General features: G+C 40.5%; 1 protein-coding gene across 1 annotated transcript in view; it reads left to right on the top strand.

The window, feature by feature from the left end:
* Window positions 1-7,300: 7,300 nt before the first annotated feature.
* The window catches only part of AUTS2 (activator of transcription and developmental regulator AUTS2), a 1,077,358-nt gene continuing 1,065,093 nt past the window's right edge, over window positions 7,301-19,565 (top strand). Inside the window, 1 exon segment of the mRNA XM_039849320.1 lies at window positions 7,301-8,777. Within this exon segment, the coding sequence (XP_039705254.1) occupies window positions 8,469-8,777 (309 nt within the window). The 5' untranslated portion in view covers window positions 7,301-8,468.

The raw sequence follows: 19,565 nt of genomic DNA, 5'->3' as shown, positions 1-19,565 counted from the left end.
TAAAATACATTAGGGTGACCAAGCATCTTACTTTGCCCAGGATGGTCCTAGTTTTAGCTCTGAATGTCCTCTATCTTGAGACCCCTTCTGTTCCAAGCAAACCAGGATAGTTAGTCACCCTAAAACACTCGTCTCATTTGAAGAGGAATGTTATACTTATAAAGCTTAACTTATCATTAAATAGATTTAACAGATAGAAAAGCAATTTAAAAACAAATTTCCATTCATGTTATCACAAGAAAGCAACTATATAATGTGTAGATTTTTTCCTTCTAAACTTTATGCAAACAATATATAATTTAACGATTATAAAGGCAATTGTAGTCACAAGATATATACAATTTTTTGTTCATTAGTTAACAAATACATTTCTCACACACTCATTTGTGTAATTTTAATGACTCAAAATTCTAACATATTTCTGTTTTAAGTTATTTAATTATCCTTCATTATAGGACATTTATGTTGTTTCTGTTTTTTTCTTATAAATGATAATTCTGTAAATATCTTTGTATATACACTATTGCTCTTTTAAATGTAAGAAATAAAACTTTGCAGAAAATATACATAGAGTATAATTGTATTAACAACATATAAACAGTTCAAATTGTGAATGTTTTCTTCTGATAGCTAATTTCTTTTCAACTACCCTGTTGAAATAACTATTTCATGAAAATTCCTGGTAATATGAGTCCATTCTAGAAACTAGGCAATATTTTTTATTTGGGTAGTTGAAACAACAATGTGTTTGTTTGTTCTAAACATAGAGAAATTTTCATCACAAACGAAGAGGTTGTTTACTTTTATTAGGATCTTTCTTTCAGGCATGTGAAGAAAAATGAGATCACTGGATAATCATAATTTCATAGACAAAGATATACTATGTTCCAAAATTGACAGAGGCATTGAGAAACTCAGATATACTACCAACTCATTTCTAGGGACAGATGCTATGTAGGAGCTCATTTTAATATTAAGTCTGACCAAATCAATTATCTCTTCAGGTTTCCTTTTACAATTTCTGACGTAGAAGCATGAAAATTCAAAAATTCAAGTCTTTATATGTACTATAATTAAAATGCAATACCCTGCATCTACAAAATCTTAACTTGGCAGGATAAGTCATAGAATCAGTTAACAGTTATTGAGCACCTGCCATTGCCTACCCAATCCCTATCCTCTAGAATTTACCAAGTGATATGAAAAAGCCATGGGTTGTGTATATAATAATAAAATAATAGAAGAGTGCGGTACATTTCATTACAGCAGTGTAAAAATTGGGGGGCATGTATCCTTGAGCACCTGCATTATTTATGAAAAAATATTGTAAAGAACTTAAATAGCTATCAACAATATATAAATAAATGTTATAGAATAGTCAGACATTGGAATACTAGGCAAGAATGAAAATGAGTGCACAGGAACTACTATGTGTAACAACACCAACAACTCTCATAAATGAAACATCGAATACGAAAGATGAGTTTTAGCAGAATACATATAGATTAATATCATTTACATAAATTTAAAACAAGCAAAATATTATATATTATTTAGGAACACTTCCAATGAAGTAAAAATATAGAGAAATGCATGCAATGATAATTACGGAATTCAGTAACATGATCCTCTGGGAGGAGGGGGTGGAGGGAGGACACAATCCCAGAGGTACGTTCACATATTATGGAAATGCTTTATTTCTTAAGCTACTGGGGAAATACATGATTGTTCATTATATTATTTTGAAATATTTAACAACACATTAAAATATGCATAAATAAAAGTGCCCTATAAGCAGAAAAGAGGCTGTTAATTCTGAATGGAAGTAGCAATCTGAGTAAGCTTTTTGGATGAGTTGGCCTTGATGGATAAATTGGTCTTGATAGATGAGCAGACATTCAGTAAGTCCAGATGGTAGAAAAGGAGATTCTGGAGTGATGGATCAGCATGGGCAAAGGCATGGAAGTGTTCTGGGCAACAGCTATTTTAGAATGCATAAAAATATTTATGCTGAAATAAAGGCAGTTGATAATATAATTTAGACCATACTGCAAATGGTCTTGAACACAGCAGAAGTGTAAAATACTTACTAGGTTTTATAGATAGAAGATTGCAATTAGGTCTGTAACTTATTATATTCTTCATGTAATTCCAAAGGATTGATGATTTCTTCACCCAGGATGTTATCTTAGTTGAATCTGATCCTTTTAGATCTCTACTGTTCTTCAAATGAAAATAAAATCATGATTCATCACAAATCATCTATCAAATCCAATAGAGAAATTGGTCATCAGGATTATAATCAGTCATAAACATGGAGAGCTCCCATTGGTAGCTTTCAAGTGTTATTTATAATTTTTTCTTATGATTATCCATCAATTTTCCCACCTGATCATGTCAAAGTGAATCTTCAAGTAGAAAGCATTGCTCTGAGAAGGGATAGCAAGACTAGCTGGTTCTGTGAAAATCTAAAGCTTATCAAATATGCCAGAACTGTCTTTTTACATGATCATCATTTGGTCACCAGCAGGTATCTTTCGTTAGCTTCATATGGCAGAGTCTAAAGAATACCGGTTGATCAATATGTCAGTCATCAGAGCCACTGCAGAGAAGATGAAAGTTTATGTTACAATATTGTGGAAAGTGGCACAACATTTAGCAAATCGAACCACACATTTCCTGTCCTCCCCTGCTCAACTTTAAGATTAAAACTGCAGTTTGAAAAACAACTTCCATTGAAGAAAAAAAATTAAAACAGCAGGTGATAATTAGGGCAAAGTTACAACAATGTTATTGCTAACAGGCTAACTGTCTGTTAGTGGAAGCTATCACTTCTCCCAGGAATAGTTATTAAAAAGACCTTATGAGGATTAAAGAAGGGACGTTAAATGTGCTAGTCTCCTTATTTGCTCATTTGGAAATGGCATAGAGACAGATCTATTAGCCACCTCAGTCTACCTTGATCTCAGGGCAGACACACACACAAAATAACTGAAAGTTATAAACGACCAAAACATAAACCTTAGTTGCTTTGAGTTAAAAATCAATTTTCCTAATATATTAAATTCAAATATTATATACTAGTGTGTAATATTAAGAAGGATATAGTAATCATTGCCATGTTGGCAGAGTGCAAAGTGCAAGACTTATAGGGATATAAAAATTTAGTAATTTAGAAAATCTGATATTAAAAATAGCTATTGCTAGTGGAAGCTTCAGAGTTCAATTCAGTTGTTGAGCTATAATAGTATTCTCATACCAGTCAAGGTTGAACGTTCAAGATGTAGTTTGAGTATTAATCATCGATTCAAATAAAAGATTGCATAACTGGAGAGGCTCTCCTGGGTTAAGTAGCTTATTCCTGAACACAGATGTAAGTTTTTTCTTTTGTGTATTCCAGAACCTCTTGAGTGTTTTTCCTACTAAATAAGCAACCTCTTTTGAAGTTATTTCTTTAGCTTTACTCTTTATCAACTATAATCTTTTGGCAAAGTTTTCACCTAAGCTTTTGCTGATGTGAATTATGAGCTCATTCAAAATGACCATTTCAAATTTAAGCTTTATTTTTCATTCTGCACAATAAGAAATTTGGTGATATGCTATGCTTTATTTTGATTTACTATACAGTATTCCATTGTATATTCATGCTATATAGTATTGTGGGAATAAACCATAGCTTATTTATCCACTTTACTGTTGGTGACCATTTGGGTAGTATAATTAATACATAAAAAATAATTATGTAGATACTCATATGTTCACAAATAATACTTCTGTATACTTATATACAGCATTTAATATTTTTTGTTGAAGTATGATATACATATAGACAAGTACGTGTATTACAATAGAATAGCTTGATGAATTTTCACAAACTGACCACACATGAGCAACAAGCACCAAATCCCAAGAAAAAGAACATGACCAACTCCCCAGAAGTCCTATTTATGTCCCCTCCTGACATTAGCTCCCATCATGGGTAACCATTATCCTATCTTCTGATAGCATAAACGAGCTATGCCTGTTTGTGTTTGGTTTCTTTCATTTAGTGTTATATTTATGAGATTTGTATATGTTAATGCATTTGGAAGCAGCTTGTTCATTCTAAGTGTTGTACAGTCTTCGTTATATAAATATATCAGCAATTATTTATCCTTGTTACTGTTAATGAATATTCAAGTTGTTTCCAGCTTGGCGGTTATTACAAACAGAGTTGCTTTGAACTGTTTGATATCTTTTGGTATACATTTGACATTGGTATATTCCTAGGAAATGAATTGCTAGGTCATAGTTTTTTTTTTTTTTTTATATGCTTAAATTTAGTAGATATTGCCAGCTTTCCAAAGTAGTTAGTTGTACTACATACATAGCATTTGATTTCTTGAGGGATCATTCTGAGTAAAGAATTTCAGCATAACCAGTAAGAGAACAAGTTTTGGAATCACTCAGGCCAAATTCAGCTTACCACTAAAAAGCTATGCCATCTATGTATACCCTTCTCAAGCCTCAGTTTACTCAACTGTGAAATAGGTATAATAAAATGAGATATTATTTCAATACAACATAGAACAGTGCTTGGCACATAGTCAGCGTTTAGCTTATGGTGATTATTAATCATTTGGTCTTACAACATAGACAATATGGAGAATTAGAAACAAATATGGGCAATATAATCTACAAACAAGTTTCATTCTCTGATAGAAGGAAATTGAAACTCTGACCCAAAAGGCATTACCAATTCTAGTGAGCATTGCACTTGAACCCTGAAAAAATACAATTAAACATTATCCCAAAATGCATTTGCAAATTACTCTTGCCAGAGGCAAGGTTCTTGGATGCAGTGCATTACCGTCCATTTTTTTCCCCTACCAGACATTACTCTTTAAAGACAAGACTGCCAAGGGCTACTCTGGAAAGTCACTAATAATATACTTTTTATTATATTTGCCAATTTCACACCTTTCTCTACCCAACCCTCAAAGTTGTTGAGAAGTTACTATAATTACAATGTTAGTCCCTAGTTTTCCTTGAAACTTACCAGTATCTACGACATCTTCCACATTCCTAAAAACCCTAAAAATGAGCCCAAATCCTTGCTTCAAATTTCAAAGAACTTGCCTTTTTTGGTAGGTGTGAGCTTGATAACTTCAGCCTGAATTTCAGCAGCTGCTGGAATAGTAGCCTAGAAGTTAACACAGAAGTTACACTCAGTACAGAGGTACCATTTTAGCTAATTGCTCTGGGGGCAGCAGACTCAGTTATCTTAGGTTGGTAATTTTGGAAGGTGGCTCCGTGTTCTAAATAAGTTGAATTAGATTCCATATATCAGTCACTATTCTCAAGAAATAAAGCACACAATCTACTGGAAAAGACGTCATCTTTTAAGGCCAGCAGTAGTGCTGAGAGAGAACTTTTTGAACGTTTAATTGAATTTATTCGGATGAGAAAACTAGTCACTTAAGAGTTTTGCCTAAGGTCAAATGGTATGTTCCCTGGACAGACATAACACTCAAATTCTATCCACAGTTCAGTGGTTGCTCCTCTTTGCACTTGCGCCTTTGCTCCCACCATTGTCCCTTCCCATCCCTGATCTCGAGTTCATATAGATCCAGACCTGGGATCCAGAAGAGGGGATGAAGGAGTGTGACCTAAGGGAATAAACAACCATCAAATTGGCGTCAGGAAGTGCAAGATGAGCGAAGCTTGCATGCTAGAACATAAGATCTAAGAGGGAGGACCTTCTCCGTTTTGTGTACCATTGTATTCCCAGCACATAGAACTGTGCTTGGTTTATTGTAGACTCTAATTAGTTGTTAAACAAAGAAATGAATAAATCAATAAATCTTAGGTGTGTCAGATTGTCATGCTCTTATTGTTTCTTTACCATCTCCTTCCAGTAATACAAAAACATAAAAGTGCACATTTAGATTCAAAAGATGAGTCCTGTACAAGCGTCTGGTATGGTGCCTGACCCATTGTGCCCAATTAATAAATGTCAGTTCATTTTCCTTTTCTTCTTCCCCAAGTGTAGGTTACTCGGGGTAAGGGGTTATGTGCCATGGTGTTTATGTGCCTGGACAGAAAGTGAAGCAGGTATCTAAGAGGCTGGTAAGAAAGAACTGTCAGTGTCTTTCTGATCCCAGTAGATCAATTCCAGTGCCCCGAAAAACGCATGGCTATTTGACCCAGAAAGGCTGGTCGCTTTTGTTGATCGATTCTGGGCTGCAGTCAGCTTTTTAGTACAACTTTTTATTAGCACCGAATACATTGCGGCGAGAGGAGGGGCAATGATAAGGAAAGCCCCAAAGACCCCTCTTCTCCCCAAATAAAGGAAGCCTGCTGAGGTAGGGACAGAGTTTTGCGGGACTAACTGGTCCTCCGGGTGGGGCGGTCCAGGCCCCTTCAGCCCCGCCCCTTCGCCCGCAGCAGCAGCTGAGGTTCAAGTTCGGCCCCGGGCCCCGCGCTGCCGCCTCCGAAGCTGCCTGCGCGTCCCAAAGGCTCCCATTTGAAGGCGAGGAGGGCCCAGAGGTCATCAGGGTGTGGGGTCACTCGGCCACACATTGTGCTATCACGTGAGAGAGAAGTTTGCAACTCTGCCTGTGGGGCTTCCCAGTGTCCCCCAATGGAGGACAAGCCCCCTTGTCCCTTTTTTTGAAATCCCTCCTTCCTTCGCAGCGCAGGTCGCCCGGCGAGAACACCCTGGGGACCTTGCGAGGAGGCCCGGGCCTGGGGTAGGGGGTCGAAGGACAAGTGTCTCGAGGAGGGTGCGGGGGTGGGGTGCGGAGCTGGGAGCACAGAGTTGACAGGGGACAGTGGCACGCACGCATCCCCAGTGTGACTGGCCGGGCATTTCGCGGCTTCCACACCCTCGCGCGCCAACTCTGCCGGGCCGCACCCGACCCCACGCGGACGACCCACTCCACACCCCAACCGCACCCTCACGGCCCACTCCCGGCTCCCCTCCGCCCCCAGTGCGCAGGCCCGGCCGCCCCAGCGCGCATGCCCTGGGCTTGTGAGCGCGGCCAGCCCCCAGCCTTTTGCTTTCTACACACTCTACAACTGGGGAGGAGGCAGGGGAGGAGGGAGCCGGGTCGGCCACGTGATCAGACGGCCGGGGCCGCGGGGGCGGGAGCGCGCGCTGAGCGAGGCGCGGGGAGGGCGGGTGCGCGTACGCGCGCGCGCGGGCGGGAGCAGGGCTGGGCTGAGGCGGGCGGCGGCGGCGGCGGCGGCGGTGGGCTGGCCGCGGAGGGGGAGGAGCGGGAACTGAGCGAGGCGGGCGGGCGGAGGATGGGGCCGTACCCGGGCTCCCGCTGCAGCCGCCCGGGGACACGCCGTGCACCCTCCGGCTCGGGGCTCTCGCGGCGGCGGCGGCAGCGGCAGCGGCAGCAGCGTTAGCGGCGGCGGCGAGAGCGGCGATCTCTGCGCTTCCTGGCCGCGCTTCTCCCTTGGGCTGGGCGAAGCGAAGAGGCGGCGGCGGCACACCGGTGTCTCTCCCGCTGGAGATTTCTGCTTTCCTCATCGAGTGACTCACCCCCTCCCTATTTTTGAGGAAGGGTGACCTCTTCTCTGGGACTGAAAAAGATATTTTTTTGAGGAGGGGGGGTGGGTGGCAGCTTCAGGGTCTGCTTCTTCTCTTCTTTCAGCTCCTTCTCCTCCCCCTCCAAGACCGAAAAGCAAACCCCACAACTGCTCCAGCATCCTCCTTCCCTTCCTCCACCTCCCTTCTCCACCTCTCCCAGTTTTGCCGTCTCCCCTCCTAATTATTTCATTATTATGCTTCCCTCTCTGGGGGGTCTCGTCCCTCTCAGATCGCTCGGAAGCCCTGGCCTCCCTTGGATGCATTTCTTAAAAATTTGGGAGCCTGGGAGTGAGTTTTCTCTGAGGTGTGTGTGAGAGGCGGCGGGGGTGTTTTCCTGCGCGAGGGGCGGGTGAAGTTCATTGCCCCCACTTTCCCGCGACCTTTCGGACCCGATTTTGACTCGGGGAGCAGGCGTTTTCGGGGGCCGGGGGACGCGGCAGAGAATGGCCGCGGGGAGGGCTCCCCAGAGCCTCCCAGTCTCTTGATCAAAGCATTCCGCTATTCTGATTTATTGCCTGCTTGGTGAGTTATTTTTTTTCCTCTAAAGGAGACCTGTGTGTTCAGCCATTACTTTGCTCGGCGCCGCTCACAGGAATCTCCGACCCTCGGTGCCGTGGGCAGCCCCGCACTTGGGCTCCTCGCCTCTCGCCCTCGCTCCCGTCCCTCGCTCCCGTCCCTCCTCCCTCTCTCCGCCCCTTCCCCCTTTTCTTTCTCCTCTCTTTCTTCCCCTCTCTCCCTTCTTTCGGCCGCCGTCTCCCCCGCGCCCTCCTCGGGGCGGAGGGAAGCCGAGAAGAGGGAGGGAGGGGTTGGTGTCAATTTTTTTGTGTGGCCGCGGCCGGAGCCTGTGGCGGGCAGGCAGCAAGCGGGGAGACCCCGGCGCGGCAGAGCCATGGATGGCCCGACGCGGGGCCATGGACTCCGCAAAAAGCGGCGGTCGCGGTCGCAACGAGACCGGGAGAGACGCTCCCGGGGCGGGCTGGGGGCCGGCGCGGCCGGCGGCGGCGGGGCCGGCCGGACCCGGGCGCCCTCGCTCGCCTCGTCGTCGGGCTCCGACAAGGAAGACAATGGGAAGCCCCCGTCCTCCGCCCCGTCCCGGCCCAGACCCCCGCGGAGGAAGCGGAGAGAGTCCACCTCAGCCGAAGAGGACATCATTGATGGATTTGCCATGACCAGCTTTGTCACTTTTGAAGCGCTGGAGGTAAGGGGGACCCCCCTCCCCCCGGTTTCCCTTTATGCACGACCCCACTCGGCTGCGACCGGCTCTGTTGCTTCCCCCGCCGCGTTCTGGCGGGTCTGTCTGTCTGTCTAGGCTGAGGTCTTATTGTTGGGGGGAGCTGGGGGCGCGGGCAGACAGGCAGCAGGAGGGAATCGCAAAGCCGTGCCTGCTCGCCTGTCCCCTGCGCCCCCTCCCTGCGCCCCCTCCACAGCAGATGGGCAGAGAGAAAGGGGTTCAGGCATCACAACAATGCGCCCCCCTCTACCGATAGCTGTGCCCCCATTCCTTCCTCCTCTCCCTCCCCAATCATGGCTTCTTGGCTGGTGGAAGTCTCTGCTGGGTTTGGGGCTCCTGTGGACGGTCTCTGTGTGCTTTCTACAGAACCATATGTCCGTGTGTGTGTGTCTGTATAGTATATACCTTTCCTGGGTGTCCTCGGGACTGGAGACTGATGGGGTTTTGTGGTTTCTCTGCCCCCCTCCTTTCCCACCCCCCTTTTTTGGGTGAAGCTGGGAAAGGGGGCGTTTTCTCCTGGTAGGGAGAAAGGAGGGAGGAGGGGAGAGCAAAGAGGAAAGGACGGAATATCTTTCTGTATTCCGTATGGGGCTCTATTACAGAAAGGGTTAATTATAATATTATCTGTGCACATATATATACACATGTGTGTGTACAAGAGCAATTTGGTTAAAAGACAGAAAAAGGTATACCAGGGAGGAGTGGTGGGAGGAAAGAATAAAATCCTAGCTGGTATCTGAAGGGCTTGTCACCCAATTGTCCCTCTCCCTTTTCTTTTTTTTTGTATTTTCTTTTCTCTCTTTTTTTTTTCTTTCTGATTGGCTTTGTGTGTGTGTATAAATGTGTGTCTTTCTTTATTCCTTGAGCACCTGCAGTGTTGATTTCCAAATGTATATTTTCCTGCCAGGTAACCCGTTCCTGGAAGGGGGAGGTGGGGGAGTTAGAGGGAGACTGTCCAGGGGTCAGGGAGAAATTGTCTTTACCTGAAAGGATCAGATTTGGTGCTGGCATAAGTCAATAGCCTCTATAAATGTAACCCCTTTTTTTCCTCCCTCATTCTCCTATCCTCACCCCAACACACACACACACACACACACACACACACACACACACACACACACACACACACACACACACACACACACACACGGCTTTGAGATTCTGCAGTTGGTCCGGCTTTCTTAAGCACAAAACCAAGATAGGAGTTGGTTTCTAGCCTTCATGCACCTGACATGGTGGTTTGGGGTTCCTGAAGGAAACTTTTCCCTTTCCCTTTGGTTTTTTGCGGTTATTATGGTATTGTTTGAGATGATCAAATGCAAGCTTTGTTAATGACAGCTTAAATCTCATATGCAGTAACTGTACAGGTTTAGATCGCTGGTTCTGTATGTATGTATTTGGTTGTCGGGTTTAAATATTTTTTAAAAAGAAGCCTTCCTGTCAGGGTTCTTTTCTCTTTGAACTGCTTTTTGGTTGGGCTGCTGGTGGTGGATGGTAGCCAGTGGTTGAGAGGGAGGGTGTTTGGTGGTAATCATGGCCATAGATTTTGATGTTAGTGATTGAATCAGATACCCATTGGTTCTAGAACTGGTGCTTTACTGGCTAAAATGGATCTTACACAATTGTTTTGGGTGTTGAGGCTCACCACTTATTAGGATAATTCTAACTGTGGCTTCAACTTTGCCAATGCCATGGTGGGAGGGTACTGTACAGTGTGACCTCTTTCTCTCTCTCTTGCTTTAAAATAGGAATTGAAATGGCAGCATGTATGTTAATAGAAAATGCTGCCTAAAATTTGGTTCACCATTGCTATCTGCAGTTAGTTTAGAACAGTATTTGTAAGAGCTGGTTACAAGTGGTTCAGCTTTCTGTATGGTTTCCTGGGCTGCCCTGTGGTCCCTCTCAGTAAGCAAGAGGGGCTTGCAGATTCCCATGAACGTTTTTGAAGGCTAAGTGGAGGTAAATAGGCAGTTGTTTTCAATCATTTTTATTTTTAATAAATAGATATTTGACTGGACTTGTGATGTGTATATCTGTCTGTTTGGCTTTTGAGAGAAAATGTGCCCAATCTAGTTTCTTTTGGGCTTAAGTAACTTAATTTTTAAAGAAGACCAAGTTTAAAGTGTACTGCTAATGCCATTTCTTGCTGTGATTTTTTCTGCTCCTTTTCTAGATTCAAAACCTGGATTATTTTGGTTAGCTGGATACTATGCTACGTTCATGTCTGAATATCATTTACGAATCTGTGTGTGGGTCTAAAAGGTCTAACTTTTAAAAAGTTTCCTTAAAACTTTATAGAAAAATTTAAACATACAAAAATAGAGAGAATAGTTTGCTAAATCTCAATGTACCCAGTGCCCAGGTTCAGCAGCTACCAGCTTCTATCTCGTCTTGTTCCATCTATATCCCTTCTATTCACTCCCCCCTCCCAGATGTGATATGAGAGATATATACATATTTTTGTATATATTTCTAAATGGTGGTGACTAAAAAAGCCACCAAAACCCCCACAGTACCTTTATCACCTAAGTAAACAACAGTTCTCTAATATTAAACATCCTGTCAGTGTTCACATTTAAGAGACCTAGCGTTTGTAGGAAAGCTGTAAATAAACTTTTCAGATTAAAAATACAGTATGGAATAAAAATCATCATGTATGTCTTGTTCTGTGGGCAAAGGTAGATCTGTTTGCACATTTGTGTCTATGCTGGATGGTCAAAACATGTGTTTCATGATCATTTAAAATAAAACCTGTGCTGTCCTACTGTACTCATTTTGAAAGAGTTATTCAACTATTACCATGAAATGTGAGGGCTTATTAAGAAACAGGCAACTAAACTATGAACTTGGACAGGAATGTATGTTATAGAAGTGCTTATAAATGTTAAGAATTATTATAGATGCTAAGATTTCCATGAAATATGTACTAGTTTTTGTGCCTTGTGTTTAGAAATGAAAACAATTGTTACCACGTATCGTCAAGGCTGCTGCTAGTTTGATGTTGTGATAAGAAACCAGAAATGTTGGCTTGCACAGCCAGGCTTGCACAGCCAGGCTTGTATGCCAGTTAGGAACAATAGCTGGCAAACTGTGGAGTGGCATACTTTGGGTGTTCATGGACACATATAATGACTCCATGATACTGTCTTGAGAAGCTGATTTAGACTTCCCTTTTAAAAAGGAGGCTCCTAATCATAATGAAATGTGCTGTTATAAATTGTTCCAGTCCAACTATAGTTTTACTAATGTTGGAACAAAAGTAAGAAACTTGCCTAATGAGAACCAGCATTTTTATGTTGATTATTTTTTTACTGTTGTTGGATTTTATTTAAAATGATGAAAGCTTTGGGGTAGTTTGAGAAGCCCCACACTTTATAGGTGGTGAAACTCGCTGAGGTAATTTCATATTCTGCAGGACACTTGTCTTAAGTAATTGTGCCCTGAAGTTCAAGTATATGATTGTGAAGAGTCTCATGATAGAAGATAAGAGGGTAGGTGAGGAGGCTAAAGTTGAATGTGGTGTTCTTTTCATTAGGCATTGGAGAAGCAGGATTACCATTTGGATATTATATTGTTTATTTGGATATTCTTTGAATAATAGGTTGAGAGTGAGTATTCCCAGATGTCATACCTCTTTTTTTTTTTTTTTTAAAGTGGCTTCTAGCAAAAAAAATATAAGTGGAAATATTAGGGTTTTAGTACTATCAGTGTCCCCTAGTCAGATAATATTGTCTTTCTGTTCTTATTTGGGTTTCTTTCTGTGTAGTCTCAATTAGTGAGTCACGTGAGCACTATAGCTGAAAATTTATCTTTGCAAGTCCATTATTTCCCTACTTCAGTCCTCTGCTGTGAACCGGATTCTTAGTGCAGCCTCCTTTTGTACAACTGACCAAGAGAAGCAAGGATGAAATTGGTGGGATTAGCAGACAGGAGGCCAATTAGAGCTTTGTGAAAATTAAGGAAGACTCATTTCTAATGGGTAGAGGATCAAACCAAGACTTTCATGTGATCTTCATTTCTTAGCTCTATTTCAGGGCTTACCCCTAAACGTTACACAGCTGTGGCATAAATAGACTGTATAGAATTTGTTTTGCTTATAATATGCCATGTTAATAGGCTCTAGTAATTTATTATGGCCAAATATCACTTATTCACTTGTTTTAAAAATATTAATCATGTTCCTGTATTAGTCAGCAAATATTTGTGGAGTGCTTGCTATGTGCAAGGCACTAGAAAGAGTACAGAGAAACCTAAAATATATGTAGCATCTTGAAGGAGTGTGCAGTTTAGTTGATAAATTAAGTCCCGCACCTACAAAATAATTTTGAATCAGGCACTCATGTGCCAAATACCAACTAAGTGCAGTAGGCTTTCAGAGAAAGAGTAGTGTGATGGGCTGAAGTGTTTGAGAAGGCTTCATGGAGAAGATGGGGCCTGGAAGGGTGAAGTGATCTGGATAGACTGAGAAGAAATGTGGGATGGGAAGTGTGTTCTAAGAAGAGGGAATAGTGAAGGAGGAACAGAAAACAGATGAGCGAGAAGGTGCTATTTGATTCGAGCTTGGGGGCAAGGAAAGTAGAAATGAGTACAAAATTATAGAAGTGAGTACTTGTTAGGGAGTCAGGAGACTAGTGAAGAAATATGTTCTAGGCTTAGCTGTCCTAAGTAGTTGAGTGACCTTGGGAAGTTAATTCTAAAAGCATCATTTTCTTAATCTATTAATTGAGAGGTTTAGACTAGTTTTAGAGCAAAGGTGTACCCAAGCTGGATGGGAGCATAGCTCTGCCAGATGTTCATAGGTTGTGTTCCAGACCCCAAAAATGTGACCTACCCTCAAATAGTTTTGGAACTTGATGGGCTAGACAAAATTAAAGGGATGTCTTGTTTGTTCTGCCAGAATTAAGTCTTTTATTATGAAAACATGAGTTTTGAATATCAGAGAAGGCCATATGATGTGCCTTATTTCCTAAATTTGTGTGACCACAGGGCACTTTAATTCTTGACATTGGGATCCATAATCCATAATCTGGTGTGGGAAATGGTGGAAAAGATCTCAAAGGTCCCTTCCAGAAAATTTGTGATCTCAGAGTTTAGGGTGAGTGGGCTGATGATAGACAACTTGGAAAACCAGGCACAGAAGTTTGAAGTTGGAGTGGAGGCTGCTGCTCAAGTGGGAGTGGCAAGTGAAGTACAAAGTGTAAATAATGATGATAATTTCACTTCTCCTGCTTTTTCTGCCTAGTGTCAGCCCTTTCATTGATTCTTAGTAACCCCACCATGTGGTAAGAATTGGTGAGTGATTCTCAATAGCTCTTTCAGTGTGATAGCCCAATTCTCATGCCCTGAGCTGCCTCCAGCCAATATGTTATATATTCTCTTGGTCCCTTCTGGTTTCCTGTATTGCTCCTTTTTAGCATGCTGGGAATGAAGGTTGGATGAGAAAGGAAGTTGACACTGATGTTAAAATAAAGGTTTCAAATTTTCTGTCTTTTGCTCATTTATATATGAAGTGCTGGTTCAAGAAAGGTCAGAACCCTTCTGCTGTTACGAAGCCAGGGAGAGCTGTGAAAATGTTTTTTTGTTTTTTGTTTTTTTTTTTGCATTTTTCACTTTTTATATTGGGAAGTTTGGGATGGGACTGTAGAGTAAATAGGTCAGATCTGGCATTTCACTTCTGAAAGTTCCTAAGTGGTGAGAAAGTTTGCAAGAAAGAGTGTGAATAATGTGCTTGGTTATGAATTCAAATGTTATACTGAATTTCAGTATTTTGCTGTACAAGGCAGAGATCACTTCAAAAGTAGTCATGTGAGATAAGGTTGAAGATTGTGACATGATGATTCCATGCAGTTTGTTAGTTGTTGAGATTAACAACTTTAGCTCCTTTCTGGAAGTAGGCAATAAATGAATTAGTAAATTTTAAAAATGAGTTACAAAGTTAGTGATAAGCCTTTCATTCTGAGAGTGTTGTTCTCTAGCTTTCAAAGTTGAAAAAAGGTTAAAAAAAAAAAAACAACCAACTAGCCTTCACCATGATTCAAGGAGCATGAGGGTGCTAAAGCGATTTTGAGGCTCTTCTATATAACAGTATTATATACTGTCAAAAATAAATGGTAATTATTTAGTTTGAGAGAATGTTAGGGTTAGAATTAAGGCTAAGTTGAGAAAATAATAGTTGAGGCCAGCAATTAGGGAATAATTTAGGTCCCAGTGGCTACAAGAGTTGGAAGCCTTTTGGATAGAAGGTCTGTAGCACTTCTTGATGGAGGGGATGTGTGTGTGTATATGCTTACATGCAGAGGGTGGAGAATGGTGAGTTAGTGGCTTTACATTTTATGTTATTTTACCCCTATGCTGTATGAGAGTCTGATACACTAAATGTAGCCTAACTTTGTAGAAGTGCCTCATGCTATTTTATTCTCTTTAAGAAATAACTTTTTTTTAATGTTAGGATTAAATTTGTTATTCTTTAGATACAGGAAAAACAAGTTGGTAATGGGATAGCTGCTATTCATTTGAGAAAGTTCAGAAAAAATCAAGGATATTTGAAAACTCAAATAATTGAAGGTTGGGAGAGTAAGATGGGAATTAATTTGGTGAAACCCAAAATAAGAGAGTATAAAAAATAATTTAGGGACATTGTTAACTGGGTCAGAGCTGTTATTTTTGTTTTGTTTTGTTTTGTTTTGTTTTTTTTACACAGCCTGTACCTGTTTTATACAAGAATGCAGATTTTATTTTTCACTAGAATAGAGGCATAGAATTTAAGGCTGGCGAGACCCTAAGTTTGTCTTTGTCCTTGCAAATATTAGCTGTGCTCTTCATTTCTTTTCACAAGGCTGAAGGGTAAGGAGTATGCAGTTCTTAGGTATCGTTTTAAGGTCTCAAAGAATAGGTCCTCTTTGTACTGGTGGTAACTGAGGAAGAGAGTAGTGGATTTCACATAGTCTGGTTTCCCTTACTTGCTCAGGAAGAGACTAGGTAAGTACAGGCTTCTGTTTCTCAGTCTTCTTCAGGACTCAGATTCCATCTTTTGCAAGGGGACATGTAGCCTGAAATCCTCCCTCCTTCCCTCCTTTCCTTTTCCTTTTTCTTTTTCCTTTTTCCTTTCCTTTCCTTTCCCCTCCCCTCCCTTCTCTCCCTCCCAACTGCTCTCCCTTCTTTCCTCTCCTTCCAATACTGAGATAGAGCTATCAAAATTATTAATGCAATTAATAAAAGTTAATGGATTTAGGAAGTTGTGGAAACTTAATAGATTTAGGAATGAAATGTGGAAACTTAAAAATTCCAAACTTCCATTATTTGAACTTTGACAATCTGCTTGAGGGACTTTGAAATTAGCACTATGAGGGTATAAATTACTTGCCACAGTTTTCTGGGCTGTTACAGCTTGTAATTCTGATTTCTCATTTATATCTAAACTCTAGTTAGAATTTGCTTGACAAATGCCACAAGTTACCAACTACATACAAATATTTCTTACTTTACTGTCATTTTGGCTTGCCGCTATACCTCATGATACTTTCAGAAACCTGGAAACCCCAAGTGTAGTAAAATGGAGTCACAACAAGAGAGGGGAAAGCCCACAGTGTGTAAGTAATGGAAAATGGCTAATGTAGGTTGGGATTCATTTTGGGCAGAAAACCTTCAAATTGCAGGTACTGTGTGATTGCTATTAACTGAGGCATTTTGAAATGAGCTGGGCTCAATTCAGAAACACTGTCAGTGAAGACAAATTGTGACTTGCGGTTAATATGGCTGAAATCTGACACTTTCAGACTGCAGGGACATTCTGAATCTGGGATAGGGTTTACGTCAATGCCAGGGTCAAGTTGTGATGGTACCTGAGGGATGTTATTTTTCCTTGTTGTCCTCATACCTACCCTTCACTGCAGCACAACACCAACCTACCAACCTTATTTTAGATTTCTACAAAGTGATAGATTTCTGATGGCAGTGATATTTTAGAGCTTGAAAGAGGCTTTAAGAGAGTCCAGTATTGTAATTATCCCTTAACAGTTCTTCTGAAGTAGACTTTTTTTTTTTTTGGTTGTTTGCTAGAGATCCTTGCAAAGGTTGGCTAAAAATTGTTCAGTGAATACTTTTTCCATAGTTAAAACCTAAGTAAGGAAAAAAACCTAATAGAATGAAGATGTAGATGAAACAATGGTTGGACATTAGGTTATCACTTGTTTTCCAGCCACATACTAGAAATTCCAGTGTTCCATCCATTTCTCTGTACGTGTTCAGTTGACAAAAAATGATGAAGGTCCTGGATTGTGCTGTTCTGAGAAATGATTTTATGTAGTTCAAGTAAAAGTATTCTTTCACTGGGGCAAAAGGAGAAACAAGCATTTTGCTGTTGTTACTGTATTGCTGTGTATTGCAAAGTTTGCTCCTAACTCATTTCTTATCAGGTAATCAGTTTGATTATTTGTGAAAATTAGTTTTGAGCTTAATGTGCAGAGCATCTTTAGGTATTTCTTAAAGTTAGAGCTTCAGCTTTTTTGATCCATTTCACTTCAGCCATTGTTAGCTGATGTGCTTTCTAAGCCATAAGTGGCATCAGGGGCACAGATGTTGTCTTTAGTAATGTAGTTTTACCTGTCATTTTGCAAATGAAAACACAGCCCAGAGGGGTTAATTGACCTGCTCAAGATAACAACTGAGAATTAGACTTTCACTGTTATCTAGTGAAAGTAGGAGAATGTCTGCTTCTCCTTGGTCCTAGGATTCTCAAGGATGGGGGATGTTGAAAGAGGTTTTTTAAAAACAGAAATAATACTACTGATGAGGGTGAGCACCCATGATTGTAAAGTTTCCAATTTTTCTAAGAAAATTTCTGAAATTTACTCAGTATTGAGAACCTTTCAAAAGCATTCTGTTTTTCCTGTGTATCATTGGTCTTTCTCTGCAGGTACATTATTATTTTTTTTTTTAACATGCTCCCCACCCCGACTTCTCATAATGAGGATGTAGAAGAAAAAATAAGTATTAAGGTGATGATATGAGGGTTTCTTATCCTTGAATGCCCAGTGGAAAAATGAAATAACTATTTGAATATAAAATGATTTTAATGCCCATTTAAAATTTTGACTTTTTAAAAAAATTAAAAATTTTTTTTGATAAAATATTTTCTTTAGCCAACATTCTCTTCAGAGAAACTCAGAGCAACTTAACAAGGTTGGTAATAGAACATTTGAAACAAGTGAACTTTGGAGTATGGTGGAGTTGAAGACTCAACCAAACTTTTCTTCTGAAGAAGAAAGACTCAAAATATTAAATATACATGATGTGTTGGCTAAGCCATCTTGCTTCTTTATTGCTGAACAGAACATTTATTACAACTGTTTGTCATGTGTGTATGTCTATACACATTCATTTACTGAAAAGAAATTTTCATGAGACTGTAATAACATATCAAGATGGATGTAATTAAAACAGAAGCAGATTGACACCCTGAATTAAATGCAAACCATAAACCATGATACCTGAGCATGTGCCTTACATAGTTGCTTCAGGGGGCAGTCAGCCAAATATGCAAATAAAAAGACATTGATGAATTTCCCTGGATGTGTTTGTGGTTGCAGAGAACCCAACTATTTTATTAATCTTTTATTAAGCATTGTTTAGATTTGCAGCAGCAATGGAATGTATTAATTTGGCAGACCAAATAGCTTAGGACCAGAAAGTAGGGAATAATAAAGGGAAGACATGATTGATATACTGTCCTATAAATAACACATAGGACTGACAGACGGGCTGAGTAATCTTTAGATCTGTGCTTGATGTCATTAATGGAGTTGTTAAACCAGGATGTTTGAGTTGAACTTCAATCAGAGAGGCTGCCTCCCATTTAAAATGCAGGCCTATCTCTCCTTACACCCTGGACTGACATTGACAAAATTAGTATAAATCAAAATTCTGTAAATTGGATCAAATGCACCAAAGGACTCTTACTGTGAAAAATATGAGTCCTTTTTTTGTTGTTGTTTGTTTTTTAAATCAAGTCTAAGACTCCTCCTCTCCGCAGGGAAGTTGGAATTTTAGTAGAGTGGGTCTCTTTAGATAGGCATTTCTTTCCCTGAAACACTTTTCTACATGTGTTTCCTGTGCTCCTGTAAGAAAGTGACGGAGATTTGCATTTTCTGTTCAGGTTTTATACCTCGCTAGGTTGGTGCTTCCAGGAATAATTGATGGTGATATGAATAAGCCGGCATCATTCAGATTTCAGAGGTTGGTTTTCAAGTGCATGCTAAGGAGGGCTTGCGGCTATGAATATGGAATATGATTTCCATATCTGTTCCACTGGGGAGTCTAGGCATGTCATAACCACTTCAGAGTCATGATTGTACAGAGACACCCTAGCTATAATTTTTCTATACGACAGTTCAGTTTTAAAATTGTAAAGATGCCAAATTCAGTGCTGTATTGTTATTAGGGAAGTCGGTGACATCTGTTATATCTTGTTAACCAGGGGAGGAAAATGCTTTAATCAAAACATCTAATTATGTCCTCTCAACTGATGAAAGATCCTTTGCTAAATTTTTGGAATTGGCTTTAATGGAAGAAGCTGGCCTCTACAGGAACTGTGAAGTAAATTTGCTCTTTTTATTTGAAAAATACTTATTGTTAACCATGGTAACATAAGGGTATTTTAATTTTATCAAATTACTTTTACATTGTGTTTTGAAAATAGAGACTTTCAGAAGTTGTCTAAGCCAGCATGAAGTTTTTGTTTTGTTCTCTTCCTCACCC

The sequence above is a fragment of the Pteropus medius genome, unplaced genomic scaffold (genome assembly GCF_902729225.1).
Source record: "Pteropus medius unplaced genomic scaffold, Ma_sr-lr_union100, whole genome shotgun sequence".
NCBI classification, from domain to species: Eukaryota; Metazoa; Chordata; class Mammalia; order Chiroptera; family Pteropodidae; genus Pteropus; species Pteropus medius.
Note: the sequence above shows the minus strand (reverse complement) of the source record. Positions and strands in the feature narration are given on the sequence as shown.